Raw genomic sequence first — 14,772 nt, 5'->3', positions numbered from 1 at the left:
AAAGATAATCCTTACCTTAATCTGACATTCAATATTTTCAATGTAATCGTGAAAATTTATGTCCAGGTCCAATGTTATTGGTTTAACAGGCCACAGCACTATAGCTTTCAACACACCACAGAATGATGATAGCATATATATTAATTGTACATTTCGGTTTAGTTCAGCACCGATATCATGGATAAATATTTTCTTCTTGCATGCCCAAACCCACAAGGTTTAGTTCAGTAAATGTACAAAACCCCAAGGAAAGAGCAGCCCCTAGTGGAGAAAGCCACAAATCAATTTGCAGCCAAATTACAAATATGACCTTGTCCATGACGTCAGTAACACGTTCTCTTACTTCTACAAATAAATATGCAGATGAATAAAATGACTCATTCCATTCCTTTTGTGCAGGACTGTATACCACCAAATTTTCTGCAGTGCTCAATATGATTGACACAGATTAAGTATTTTATAAAATAGAGACACAGTATGAACCAGAAAAGATTGACAGTCACACACTCCCCTGCACCTCAAATGACTTTCATTAAAGACTCAAGTATTTGCCTCAGGTATAGACCTACAGGTCTACAGAAACTAGAATTACTCAAATTGTACCAATTACTAATTGTGCTTTTTCCAATTGAACTTCTTCAAATTACCAGAGTTCCTGAGGAAATACTCTTTTGAAGTATGCTTTCTGCAGCACCCTGTAACAAATATTAATTTAAAGAAAGAGTAGCATCTTTGACATAATGAAACATTCTAAATTGGCCATTCAACACAGGAAATCCTGCTTATGGCTAAATACTGACTATTAACTCCAACCCACTGACTTGCACATACATTGTTTGCACCAGTAGAACAGCACTCCCCTTCTGTCTCTGCTAATAGAATATCACATCCATTGTACAAGCACCAGGAGGAACAGCACTCCCATCCTGCATCCACCAGTATAAGGCACTGGATTTCAGCCTGGCAGAGAAGAACAGCTTAGATTTCCATTCTGTCACTTAATCTCCAACTATAGGACGGTGTAAAAGAGAAATACCTAGTATTACTGTGACACAGCTGGCAAACAAGCCATAAGCTTATAGCAGGCCAGTGCCTTTCTGAAATCAAAATACCCGTTATGTTGAACATTTTGTTCACCCAAAATTCTCCCAAAATAAAATGAAAGTTGAGTTATATTATAATTTCTCTTAACCAAGGGATTTGTCTCATGAAAAGTGTTACACATTAAAGACCCTGTGCAATCACTTGGTGTTCATTACGTCATAATGTAAGTAAATACATACTTACCTTTTCCAAGTGTAAATTTTCTTTTGACATGAAATATACTTTTTTCTAAACAGGACAGCAGGAGGACTAAGAGGGTGTTTCTTCTGCAATGCCATTCAAAAGTTCCTTTTTGATAGACAGCCCACTAAACTGACTCACACTAGCATGTAGTTAGCTAACTTACAGAACACAGAACTATGTGGAAAATGACACCAATATGTGACAGAGGACATCAAAATCCAAATCAGCGATTGGATAAAAGCAACTCAGCCTCAATTTCTATGATGGGCATATTGCAGTACCAGCTCCATAGAGGGATCTGAAGCTGTAAAACGTTACTCAAAATAGCATCCAACATTCAGCTGTCTGGGTAGCTAGCCATCTTGGTTAGTAAACCATTGCAGAAGTCCTCCAACAGTGGGCAGGAGAATAACTTTTCTTGCATTTGCATTCAGAATAAAAAACTATTTAAAAAATTCAAAATTGCAACAGAATGACAAGTGCTTAATACCATAGTTTTTATTTCTTTAGTTCTTTACCTACAATATAACTATTTTAAAAATGACGATTTTGATTGCACAGGGTCTTTAAAGTATTTAGTGAAAACAAGAGGTCAAATACATCCACTTGGTTTTGAAAACACTGTATTAAATACACACACAATTTTTGACATGCAAGTAAAAATATGATTCAATACCTTCACAGGTAACATATAGCAGCCACTGGGCTCTGATAAAAATGCTGATATAAAAAGTTATGTGTGGAAAATTCAGAGACAATTAATATCTGTAATACAACAGAGCAAGGCAAGGTGTTTCCACTTCAAATAAGTTTACAGGTGCAAGGCAATAAATCACAAGCACTCAGAACAAGAGAAGTGTATATGGAGAAGGTACTACTTCTTATCAACAAATATATACAGTCTGGCATAGATGTACAAAGTGTACCTATTAATCACATTTGGTCTCTTCCAAGTTAGTCTGAATTATTTTAATATCTTAAAATAACCATAACAGAAACACAGTTCATGGCTAAATTCAGCAAATTTTATAAGAAAGCTCTTGCACCGTCCCAAAAAACAAACATATAGCTTCATTTTTACATAAATTACAGTTTCATTTATGGTCAATTACACTGTCCTGTATTACTAAACGTCATATTCATTGTAAATCCATCCACCTATCCATCCTTACATCATCTAACCTGCTTATTCCTGGTCAGGGTCACAGGCTGGAGCCTTATCCCAGCATGCTTTGGGCAAAAGGCAGGAATACAACAGGTCGCCAGTCCATCGCAGGGCATACACAGCATTATCATATTTATTGTTACATATTAAATCTCTGTAGACTGAATTAAATCATTTCACTTATCATCAGCTTTGTACAATCACATTGAAGCTGGAGGCAAACCTTTCAGTGTAAAAGCCATTGCACCTTAAAAGGCACCAGTGATGTAAACTTCCTACAAATTAAAATTAAAGTTCTTTAAAAAAAAACTTTAAGGGTTTCTGAATACAGTTTCATGAGTACCAGTCGTGAGTCGAGCAAAACATTACTGAAAGCCATTTATTCAGGTAATTTCTGCATAAGTCTTGTAACTTAAGACATCTTGCCTGCCATCAGTACAAGAAGTCAGAACCAGACAGGCCTAATACCGTGAACTGTCAGCATTTTTTTCCCTTTTGATGATTCTGCATTTGAAATAAAACAAGACCCCACCCGCCCCCTCCCTCCCCCTTCCGTAAACAGACAGCAGTGTTGCCCTCAATGTATTCATGCTAATCCAAAAAGTGCAGCTAAGAATAACTTGTGAACTCACCCATACATACACACTTGGAACCAAGTTCTGCCATATCCTTGGTCTGTTCTCCCCAAACCGCTTTCACTATGGGAAGATACTGATTACTAAAGATAGACAGCAAGTTTGAAAAATAATTCAATGAATTGCCAAGTACCCAAGTACCATTTTTAGGATCCAAAATAAGCTGTTCATTAACGACATTTTAAAGAAAGCCTGCTGAACAACAACGTGGCCAAAAGAAAATCACAGTATATATAACATCATCTGCAGCCTTTCCAAAAACAAATTCAAGGTTGGTCTTCATGTGTCTTCCGTGTTTAATCTGCTACAAAAATAGGAGGGGTGCTCTGCAACTACAGACTCCACAAACAATAATAGGTTTCATCAGTATATTTTCTGTAAATTCAAGGTTATTTACGTTAATCATTGAACACATGTTCAGGCCATTTCTTAATGCTGAACCACTCAACTAAAGTGAGAAATAAATGAAATGAAATATTTTGGTAGCACCCCAACTTTAGCCTCCATCACCACCTACTCTCTCACATCCCTGAACGCTCACATGTACCATTATGGTGCCTCTTTCCTTGGAGCATCTACAAGGCATCCCACGTAAAACCTGCAATAACACTGGACAACCGTTAAAATATTATCATCACTACTGGACCTTAGGCTGATATCATAAATTGTTGTAAATGTTTACGAAGACATTATGCAGAATTACGTCCATTTCATCATAGGCACTTTTATATCAGCGCTGCAATTTGCTTCAAGTGGAAGTGACACTGATTTGTGTGAGGGTCCCGCACTCGATTTGGACCGGGTCGAATGGCGACCCTAGCCAGACACCCCATGCCCCTCGCACTCCTCAGTCCAGCTGGACATCCACAGCAGGTGGGAACAGCGTGTACTTAGGATCCAGTTTGGGGCGGAAGCCTTGGAATTCCTGCGATGCGCCAGTTTCAAAAATGTCTAGAACTTCCCGGTTCATCAATAAAAATCTGGGCACACAGAGGAGAAACATACATATGTACATGTGAGGATATTCTTGATTTTTTCTAAATGCAAGTACAAGTTTCAAGTTCTCAGAACATTCTTTTAAATGAAAAACACTGAAGATGCATGGAAAAGTTCTTATAATGTACACTCAGTGTGATTGTCCAGATATAGACCCTAGGAAAAAGGCACAATTGTATGATTAAAAAGAGTTGAAGTCGGCTACCTTTGTGACTACAGTGTTGATTCACCACGACACAAAACGTCTTTTTAATTCCTGTCAGACAGTAATGTACATTAAGGAACAGCCTCGTCAGTGAGACAGGACAGCCTGACAATTCATCAACAAAAGTCAGCTGATTTCTCCCGATAAATCAAAAGCACAGGTTAGTCTTGCTTAGCTCACGGGAATCACGCATTAAACACCAAAATAAGGTCACATGACATTCCTTAACGCTGTGAACACAGCAGACAATCATGTGCCCCTTAGAACTGCAGAATGGAATTGTGCGTTCATTTCAATTACCTGCCCTTGGTGAGCCGAAGCAGGAACTTCCAGTATGAGGGCCGCAGATTCTGCACCTCCATCACTGCCTGGAGAACAGGAGGAGCATGGAGTCACTAAGCATTCAATACACACACACACACACAGATATAAAATGAGTGCACACATGCACACACAAACGCGCACGCACACACATACACGCAGCATGTCAGAGCCGTGATCTTGTGCAGCTGGATACAAACGCATCATGCTATGAAGTCAGTCAGTCAGTCAGGCAAGGGCTTCCACTATGAACTCAGCCTTCAGAATCCTGTGATTCACTGTGTGCAGTCTGATTCAATCTACAGAACTGTGAAAACTGTTCACCTGGCTGCAGTAGGAACCCATACACAGACTCTGAAACTAACGTGTTGTTGATCCACCCACTGTATCTGGTGCATTAAACCAGACACCACCCAGAAAAAAACCCAGCTTAAACAGACAGACTTTTAGTCTTTTTTTCTTATTAAATACCAGCTAAGCTTGCCATTCTTGAGGTCTTGTGGGAGGGTGTTCCACAATTTAAGGGCGTAAAAACAGATGGTGGCTTCACCAGCTTTCCCTTGCATGAGACCTTTGGTACATTCAATAAAAAAAGTACTGGAGGAGCTAAGAGCTCTGCCAGGGACATAAACTGATAAGCAATCTGAGATATATGAAGGTGTGAGGCAGTTAAGTGCTTTAAAAAGTAAAAGGAGTTTAAAATCAATTCTAAAAGATACAGGTGTAAGGATGTATAACTGTACACAAGAATGTTTGTGGCCTCCTGACCACGGGACTTTCTGGCCAACCAAGGCATAATTAAGTGCCTGTCCCCTTCATCTAGTGACCCTGCAATAAACTCTCTGCTTGATCAATTAGGCATCAGCTTGGGGTGAGGAACACCCATGTTTTGGAGGAAAATAGGGAACCCGATTTAACCAGCTTAAACATTAAAGCAGTAATCAATGGTTTATCTATCTGCATTTATTTAAAATCACACCCAGGTCCCTTACTTCTGATATAGACTGTATGGCCAGACAGCAGAGCTTTGAGAGCAGTTTGTCTCATTTCACTTTTAATCCTCCAAGTAGAATCTCTGTCTTTCCTTCATTTCACTTTGGAAAAATTCTGCTAACTGATTAACGTTAAGATGATTCTGGCTGATTTTCACAGAAAAGAGTTGACTAACATTAGGTTACCACTCGATACCCCTCCGGCAGGTGTTAGGACTGGTGACAAACTCAAAACGCAGACACGTCCAATCAGAGTAGCCAAAAGAACACACGGATTTATGGGAGTTGAAGTCTCATATTCTGAAACTATATTAGTGAATACTGTAACTGTGAACTTCCATGTATGTTTTGAGGATTTTTTCGACAGCTTTATTTCTACACAACAACATGTCTGGTAAATTGGTCCGGTTCACCTGGCACTGACATAATCTACCTGCATTGGGCGAGTGGTCGTGTGCGTGTTACAGTCACTGCATACAGTGATCTGTCAGCAAAGACAACGTTGGTCAACTTACCGCCTGGAAGCAGATGGCTGTAGAAACAGCATAGATCAGGGTGTCCGCGTAAGGAAAATAGGGTAATCTCCCGGCCTCAATGCCTTTGAAGTACATGGTCTGAGGAATACACAAACACTGGCCGTCACTTCTGAGACTCCGTAACTTCTGAGGGGAGGTCAAACTTCAGTCCTGGAGGCCATTAGTGTCGACTGGGTTTTTGGTATTTCAGCACCAGTGATTCTTCTCTGTCACTGAAAGGTTAGAGAGTCCACACTGACTGACTGACTGACTGACTGACTGACTGACTGACTGACTGACTGAAAGGAAACCAGTAGACACAGCAGCACTCCAGGACCTCAGTTTAAAGTCAACACTTTTATCTTAAGTATAAAAATTTAATTACTAAACCATTTACCAAGCTGCTGAAAAAGACAAAAGGAAATCCAACAGCCACGTTATTGGGGAAATGATGACAAGCAGCAAACCATGAACAGTGTTTAACAGGAGCACTACAGTAACTGCCAGTGCTCTCATAAGTCCAAGAAGCCAATGAACTAGCCTATCGTTTTTTTTTTATTGCAGGCGATCAGCAGTTGTGAACAGAATTACCTCCACCAATTTGGAAAACAGGTACATGGAGATGGAGGTGCTCTTGTAAAAGAACATGGAGATGCCTGCCAGGAAACCTAGGAAGAAAGGGGTTGGGAGAGTCTCTGTTAGAGGGGGTTGGAAACACGAAGATTTACCAGACTGAAGAATGGTGGCAGGCGAGAAGTGTACCTTACCAGCGACAAGGGCGTGGAGCTCATCGTCTAGGTTACGTACCCACCGCAGGAAACAGCTCGTCCCCTGAGAGAGAGATCATATGACATGGTATATCATGCATTTTTAGCACAGCCTGGCACAGATCAACACACCACTGGGACTGGGCACCAGGATCCACTGACAATGATGACATATGGTTCATTCCAATCACTTATTGTATCTCTTCCTCATGTCCTTTCCTTGCTCCTTAGCTCCACCCAACGGAGGACGAGAGGAAGCGATGCAGGGATGAGATATGAGGACGGGGGAATCAAGGCAACATGCATTAGGCAACTGGAACATCCTAGCTGAGTCAAGCGTCAGTTTTAAGCAACGTAAATTACAGACATGGTAGATGCGGAGAGCTGGGTCCACAGGATGTCACACGTTCCAAAAAAAATACTTCTGCATAGGCGCCACTTGTGCACCTCACTGAAGTATCCTCTGGAAGCCTCCTCGCTACACCAAGGAGCATTTAAGATACTGGAATGCCCTTAAAGAGGGTGGACCTCAATCAATTTCCAGGTCACGCAAGGGCCGAGGAAACAAGCACAGAAAAAAAAAAAAGTGATTGGAACGAACCCATAGTATCAAGAGGACAGAACTACATGTCTTATGCCCTGCCTTGATAGCTATAACTGAGGCAAGTCAGGTCTTTCAAAAGAAATATGATTCTGGACAACAGTATATTGGCCAACCCTGTCTATGACAGTAGATTATCCCAGGGTCAAGTTACATCAAGTGGACATATGTCAAGTGGAGAAAGAGCACAAAATGTTTTCAATATCAATAATCCAAGATAGACCTGAAAATTCCAGGACCATAGTCATAATATGTACCCAATCGGTAGCATTCTCGGAAAATGTTCACTTCCGTTGGATCCTTTATGAAGCTAGAATAATAATCTAATGTAATTATCCAAATAAAGCGAGCACACTGACAAGCCATGTTCTATCCAATACAGCAATACAAAAGGCAGACATGGGCTGGGCGAGGGAGGACCAACTCTAAAGATGTTCTGGGGACATCAGAGCTTTGGCAGGGGAAAGGAAACAGCCATATTGGGTCACAAAACACCCCACATACTGCGGGCCAATGGAACCCAGACCTGACACAGCAGAAGGGCTAGTGACTGTCCACACACAAAGAAACATATTTGGACTCAGTTACCCCCTTATATATACAGGGCAGGAAAACATCAGGGTAAAGAGGTCATTGTCTAGGTTTCGATCGGGGTGGAAGGTTACCTTGTATATGCTAACAAAGGAGCCCAGGAACGCCCCCAGCTGGAAGTTCTCCTTGTGGTAGAGCAGAGAGAGCAGACGGGAGGGTTTGGTAAAGGCCTGCCGAAACGTTGAGGGAACCTTCAGACAGCACTGGATCAGGTAACCCACACTGAACATCCGAATAAACCCCTGCAACAGAAAGCAAAACGACAGATCTAGCACCCAGCAATGTCCACACGGTACCCAGAACCAATGTGAATATTCACAGTTCTCAAATTAATATTGACCTTTATGCAGTGAGATTTCTTATGGCAGAATGGTGAATATTAACTGGAGAACTGTGCACAGCTGAAAGTCAACAATACCAATGGCTTATAGACTATTCATAAGTAAGTGCCACTGTAAATGCACAATGAGCAGGTTTAGCCAAACGAGCATCTCATATGTATCAGAGCGTGGACAGAAGTCTTACTTTGACACAATATGAGATGCAGTTGTCATGGTAATGTTTACAACATCTGTGTCTGGGCCCACGCTTGCACCTGGAACCAATAAAGAAAACAAATTACGAATTGCACTAAGTCAACCACTTCACACAATACTAATAATGAACTTTATTTATACAGCACCTTTCATGCAGTAAAGTAACCAAAAAATGCTTTACGTTGATAATATAACAATGATAAAGTGGCCCCTATACCAAAATGGGAAAATCCATTCTACATTGCAATGCAAGGCTTACATCTGACAAGGATATTACATTTATATACGTGCATGTGTTGGTTTTCATGCGTGGGTGTGTGGGTGTATATCCGAAAGCACTTCTCACACAGACTCCAGCAGTCTCCGGGTCAGGGCAGCGATGGACGTTCTGCAGGAGGCAGGCTGGGACTGTGGTCTCTCTCTCCTCTCGCTCTCTGATTCGATGGCGCCCCTCTCTGGTGCCCCCTTGTATGCGTTTTCTGCCTGTAGCGAATGTGTGGGGAGCTCCTCTTTTCCCACAATGAACCTGACAAGGAAGAACAAAATCGCCTTCATCTTTGGATTGAGGAACAACACGTGATGGTACCTCGCCACAAGCCTACTCAACAGCAGGCACTGTAAACTACAACAGACTGCCACAGATAGGGAAAAGCAGGATATAAAAGAATGCAGCTCAAGTAAGAAATAAAAATGAAAAAAAAAAGGAATAAGGCAGCCCTCCAGATACAGCGCTTTGTATATCCCCCCCTGCCCCCCCCCCACCCACCCACCCACCAGGCCTGGGGGGCCCTTAGGTGTGTGATAAGTTCATCCCACACAGATCACTGACCATTATTTACAAAATACATGTGTACAGACATACAGTACCAACAGATAGTGTTAATATATACTGTACATGCATGTTTAGTAATACATACTTACTTGAGAGCAGAAAATGCAAATCCCTGGAGGCCATCTTTGCTGCTAAAAAATAAATAAAATTGACCTTAATGGCAATTTTCAAAGAGTATGTTGACAAGACTGGCCATAATTATAAAGCACGTTATTAAAATTCTTCTTGCAATTCTATTCTAAAAAAAAGTAAAACCTCCCTCCCCACCCCCCCAAGAAAATTCCTACAGTTTAATTAACATTCAAAATTCTGATTCATAAAAGCTGTTTATAAGCTGTGTAGAACACAGAAAATACATCTACTCAACAATGACTCATGGGTCATCCTCCACTGGCTATACGCTCTGAAGATCAACATCATTCAAGAGCTATGGAACTGTGAACTACGGTTTCACAGATGGGAGTGGTGCTCTGCCGTCATCTGCTACCTTACCGGAAAAAGAACATGTAGATTGACGCAGTCAAGCAGAACAGCAGTATCTATGTAGAGAAGAGAAGCAATGAATCAATCTACTCCATCTTGTCCCAGCCCCCCACTGTGGTGGAATGACCTTCGGTCCTGGGGCCACCAGGACTAAAGAAACAGTTTCTACAGAATCTCCAAATCTAAAACCACACCTACTCATAGTATACTTAAAATGACGTGTGTTAAATAGACTGATAGCAAATTCCTGATCCTTATCCATCAAAGCAATTAGGCTCCTTTTAATTATTTTTTTTTTAAACTTCAATACTACTTTAAAGTTCATCCTCTGTGTTGAGTCAGTCATCATTTGAAATCTTCTTAAGTAATTGTGCATTTGATACATTTAATACGCTGTCTATTGGTTCAGTCTGATCTGCTTTAGACAAATTATTGATAGTATTAATGCCTACTTGAACTGTTGTCCAAGTTATTAGCACTTGGTATGCCATATTAGCAAACCATTAGTATCTGCCAATACATATATAAAAAACTGATTGTGTTATTGTGACTATAATAGAGGCCACTGCAAAGACACACACTTCTCAGTTTCTCTCCAGTGCAGGTCATATCAGGCCATTGTTTGCATAACAGCTGATCCTGATGCACGTCTGCTGCTGGTTTAAACACACTGTGGATTTACAAGACTAGAAGGGAACATCCCTGGTTCAGGATTACTGACTCCGCATGCCTTGAACTGAGAGTCCCTGCAGAACTCACCTCTCCGTGTTTGATGGGGCTAACCATTCCTCTTCTGACTGCCATCCGAAATATAGTTTCTGTCGCCTAGAATGACACAGAGACATGCGGGGCTGGTGAAAGTGGCATTCAGCACAATTTTAACACATTCTTTACTACACGGCGCTCCCTCTGTTCACATGGCAACGGTCAGGGAACTGCATGGAACGCTGACTACAGGACTGGTGAGCGCCCATTTCCATGGTGACAAAGGTTTCGCTTTATTACTCAGCCCCATGATTTTCCTAAGGCTGGAGGATCCCTGTCTGTACTGCTGAACAGACGGCACAGACAGGCATGCAAAGAACTACTCAAACCTGCATTCTGGGAGGGCTCCTCTTGGTGTGGTCATTATTCTATGCTTGTAACCTGAAGGTTGCAAGAATACAGTTCCAATAATGCACCCTTTTCCATACATAAGATCAAAATAAGATACTTTAATTACTTCATGTTATTTTGCTATCATCAGTTATAGATAGCCAAGGGAGGTAAGAGTTGAAAAAGTAGGCCATCTTGCACAAGCAGATTATGTGCAATACCAGCCGTTGGACTATTTTGTTTTCCCCATAGCAGCTATATATGGCTTTGGTTCTCCACTGATTAAACACCTGATTCACAATCACAATTGCTTGGGTTCAAATCCTGCTAGCAAACATTTTAAATCTGACAATTTCATTAGCCATTAACCACTGTACAGTACCTTGTGGCAATATTACGCATTGTACACTAAAAGGGTTCACACTCACTCAATGTCAATAGCCTAGTCAAAGCTTAGACTGTTTTGGCTAGGCATAATCCTACCATGCACATCTTTAAGTTTTTTTACTTTTGAAGGTTCCAAAGCAAAAGGCTTTTCCGTTTTACTGCGTCAGTCCTGTGATAGCAGCGTGGTTTTCTCATACAGAAACAAGACAGGTTCTTTGGCAGCATTCACCAACCAGGAGCCCCTGCACATGCGACCAGTACTTAAAATCATGCCATGTGACCAGGAAAATGCTCAGACATCGTATTGGTTTAAATCACAATCACACACCAAAATACTGTATCAGCAGCCAGAAATTGTGAAACTGCAGATGGACCCCTTTGCAGTTTCCCAGTTCCCTGCAGATAAGTTAATAGTTGATTAATTTAAACCGATGGCAGCAGGGCAACAGGCCATTCAAGGTGCATTTGCTCTGGATTGATTTCAGCTTTTACCACATAACGGTTACAGTTGCATTTATGGGGGGGGGAGGGGGGGGGGGCATGGCTGATCCAGGACCAGTGATTGGGGGGGCACCAAGTACACACAGCACTCTTTCCACAATAGACATGCTGTGAGCTACATCACACTTCCGCCCGCAACAATGGGGTGACGTGTAAAAATTGGTGCAAATTTTATCGTTACCAATTTTAAGAACAACATTCCAAAAAAAGGGTATTTGACTGTGCATTATATTTGAAGAATAGAATGTTATAGTGTTGGGACAACATACCAGATTTGCCATGTATATGGTCAGCAGTCCTCTCCTGCAGAGAGCGAGAAATCGAAATATCAGATGCAAATAATGAAGAAATGCACTGTGGCAAAATCTTCAAAGCAACCAGCAGTCAGTCAGATGAACCCATTACACACAGTAGAAAACAGACATCAACTAGATCTACCCGAGTGATTTCTAAATGTATGTAGCTTCTAGCTACACAACACTCTTCGCATCAGTCTAAAGCAGGGGGAATTTCCTAAATAGAAATCTTCTCTCAAATGTATCAATTCTGAATGCAAGGAGCTTTGTGTACACCTAATAAATCATGTTAGGGTACCTATTGAAGCTGAAAGACTGATAAACCACAAAACATTCAAGGATTTAATTATACATGTTTAAATGGTTTATGCAAAGTAATTAGACAAAACAAACAGTCAATAGACTGAAGAGACTTTGTTCCAACAGTGATTTTTTTTTTTCCTGTTTGGGAAGCATCAGCCCATAAATCCATATGTCAATCCATTTAAACACATTTTCTACAATGACGGAAGTAATTGGGTAGGGTATTTAGCTCTCTTTAAACCAGAGAAGACTATACTGACAGTGACCAAACACTGTCCCTGTTTGTTTCCTATTAAACTAATATTAATTCAAAAGATGTCTGTGCATTTGTCCCAAGATAAAACAAAAATTCAAAACGTCATTTGGCACAAAAATGATAATTTGTCTATTATGCTAAACTAGTAGTAATCAAGGCAGAAATGTGGAGGAGGAGTCAGCACAGTAATATGTAGCAGTGGTGCGCAGCAGTGTGGAGTAGTGCTCAGAGCAGCAGTGTACAGCAGTGCTCAGAGCAGCAGTGTGGAGCAGTGCTCAGAGCAGCAGTGTGGAGCAGTGCTCAGAGCAGCAGTGTGGAGGAGTGCTCAGAGCAGCAGTGTGGAGCAGTGCTCAGAGCAACAGTGTGGAGCAGTGATCAGAGCAGCAGTGTGGAGCAGTGCTCAGAGCAGCAGTGTGGAGGAGTGCTCAGAGCAGCCACGTGGAGGAGTGCTCAGAGCAGCCATGTGGAGCAGCAATCAGAGCAGTAGTGTGGCCATGCATGTGCAGGCGATAGGACCACCACGGACAGACCGCCATGGAAATGAGGCTGACCTGCTTTTCCGTTCAATCAGGATGGCGATGTACGAAGCTGGCAGAGCCGCTCCGAATCCTGTGGACCATGAATAGAACCTGCCAAGAAGTCTCCTGAGCACACAAAACAGCGAGAGGAGACTGAGAACCATCTACAGTTACGCACACTCACAAACGTTGGAAATCAGACATTTTAAAATACCTGTGCTGACTTTGACCCCAGTGTTACTTGCCATTTATAGCATAGGTCACATGCAATAAAATGACAGGGCAAACTGATTACCTCATATTGTTCCGATTTACTGTTCCACAATGTCAGTATTTTTATTTATGGCTACAGATAACCACAGCAGCTTCTCTACATACAGGAGAGCTGTAAAAATGGCTGCCACAGGTGCTGTTGCTGCTGCAGGGGCAACAAATATACAGCAGTAGCTGAAGGGTCAGTTATAGTACAGACTGATTTCCCAAACATCAGCATCACATGTACCATATCAGTCAATACAATAGGACACATTTTGGTTTGACTGAAAAGCCATAAATCCTCTGGTAACAGGTGTAAATACATGACTCTGAGGCTCCTGCCTACTGCCTATATAGGATGTAAATATTGATCATAAATGGTGTTTCTTTTGCAATATCACACAACACAATGGACAGTTTTGATAGTTCCTCTGTTGACTAGAAATACACTGGACCACACCCTTGGTATTCAGTTAAAGCATAAACAGTACATTGCATTATGTTACAATCATTTAGCAGACATTCTTATACAGAGAAACTTACAAAAGTGGAAAACATGAATGTTATTCTCAGGAATACAAAAGTGCAACATCACCAAGAAGGCACAGAAAGACCATTTATAATTAATAAGTGTAATGTTAACCTAAAAACCAATAGCTTGTATAGCATTAAAAGTAAAAGTCACTAGACAAATTAGGCCCTACCTATCTTTACACAGCTATACCACACTTTAAGGGGCAATAGTGTCAGTGTATTGCAGTATCATAATTTTGTGTGATTTAACTTGTGCATAGATGGTTTGTGTGATTTCACCTATCTGTAGCGTTTGTACGATTTCAATAATGCAGACAGTTTATAAAACTGATACTCAGGAGCATTGCAGGCCTATTTATGTTTACTCTTGTTATCTAAATTGTCGCCTTTATGGATTTATCCTTCAGCTTTCCAAGCATTGCAGACTGCTCTTATCTGTGGACTTTAAACAATCAATAAAGCAATCCATGAGTTGCAATGGCCGAATAGCTGTTTAAGAGCACTGCTTACAGTGAACAATTCCTACCTGAGAATGCAGAAGAACGCGATGTATAGTCCCCCATTGGCAGTCAGAAATGACGTTGACTGTATAATTTCAGGTATCAGTCTTTTCAAATAGTAATCCTTTTTTCTCCTCCGGAGGATAGCAGCAATCTGTAATACACCAATTGTTGCATTAGACCGATTTTGGATGAGATGGA

At 41.2% G+C, this 14,772-nt stretch overlaps 1 protein-coding gene across 3 annotated transcripts in view; it reads right to left on the bottom strand.

Annotated features, from left to right (window-relative positions):
* Positions 1-1,893: 1,893 nt before the first annotated feature.
* The window catches only part of LOC118236526 (transmembrane protein 135-like), a 13,879-nt gene continuing 1,000 nt past the window's right edge, over positions 1,894-14,772 (bottom strand). For 2 of the 3 annotated variants that reach the window (XM_035434981.1, XM_035434983.1), the window contains exons 2-15: positions 14,598-14,725; positions 13,316-13,408; positions 12,179-12,212; positions 10,686-10,751; positions 9,936-9,982; positions 9,533-9,574; positions 8,958-9,137; positions 8,601-8,670; positions 8,150-8,317; positions 6,884-6,947; positions 6,708-6,784; positions 6,117-6,215; positions 4,589-4,656; positions 1,894-4,067 (exon numbers count right to left, since the gene is read on the bottom strand). In XM_035434981.1, the coding sequence (XP_035290872.1) occupies positions 3,935-4,067; positions 4,589-4,656; positions 6,117-6,215; positions 6,708-6,784; positions 6,884-6,947; positions 8,150-8,317; positions 8,601-8,670; positions 8,958-9,137; positions 9,533-9,574; positions 9,936-9,982; positions 10,686-10,751; positions 12,179-12,212; positions 13,316-13,408; positions 14,598-14,725 (1,269 nt within the window). In that variant the 3' untranslated portion in view covers positions 1,894-3,934. The remainder of the gene's footprint in view (positions 4,068-4,588; positions 4,657-6,116; positions 6,216-6,707; positions 6,785-6,883; positions 6,948-8,149; positions 8,318-8,600; positions 8,671-8,957; positions 9,138-9,532; positions 9,575-9,935; positions 9,983-10,685; positions 10,752-12,178; positions 12,213-13,315; positions 13,409-14,597; positions 14,726-14,772) is intronic. The other variant, XM_035434982.1, reaches the window with a different exon arrangement.

Source organism: Anguilla anguilla, chromosome 9, assembly GCF_013347855.1.
Source record: "Anguilla anguilla isolate fAngAng1 chromosome 9, fAngAng1.pri, whole genome shotgun sequence".
In the NCBI taxonomy this organism is placed as follows: domain Eukaryota; kingdom Metazoa; phylum Chordata; class Actinopteri; order Anguilliformes; family Anguillidae; genus Anguilla; species Anguilla anguilla.
This window is presented reverse-complemented; position numbering and strand designations above follow the sequence as displayed.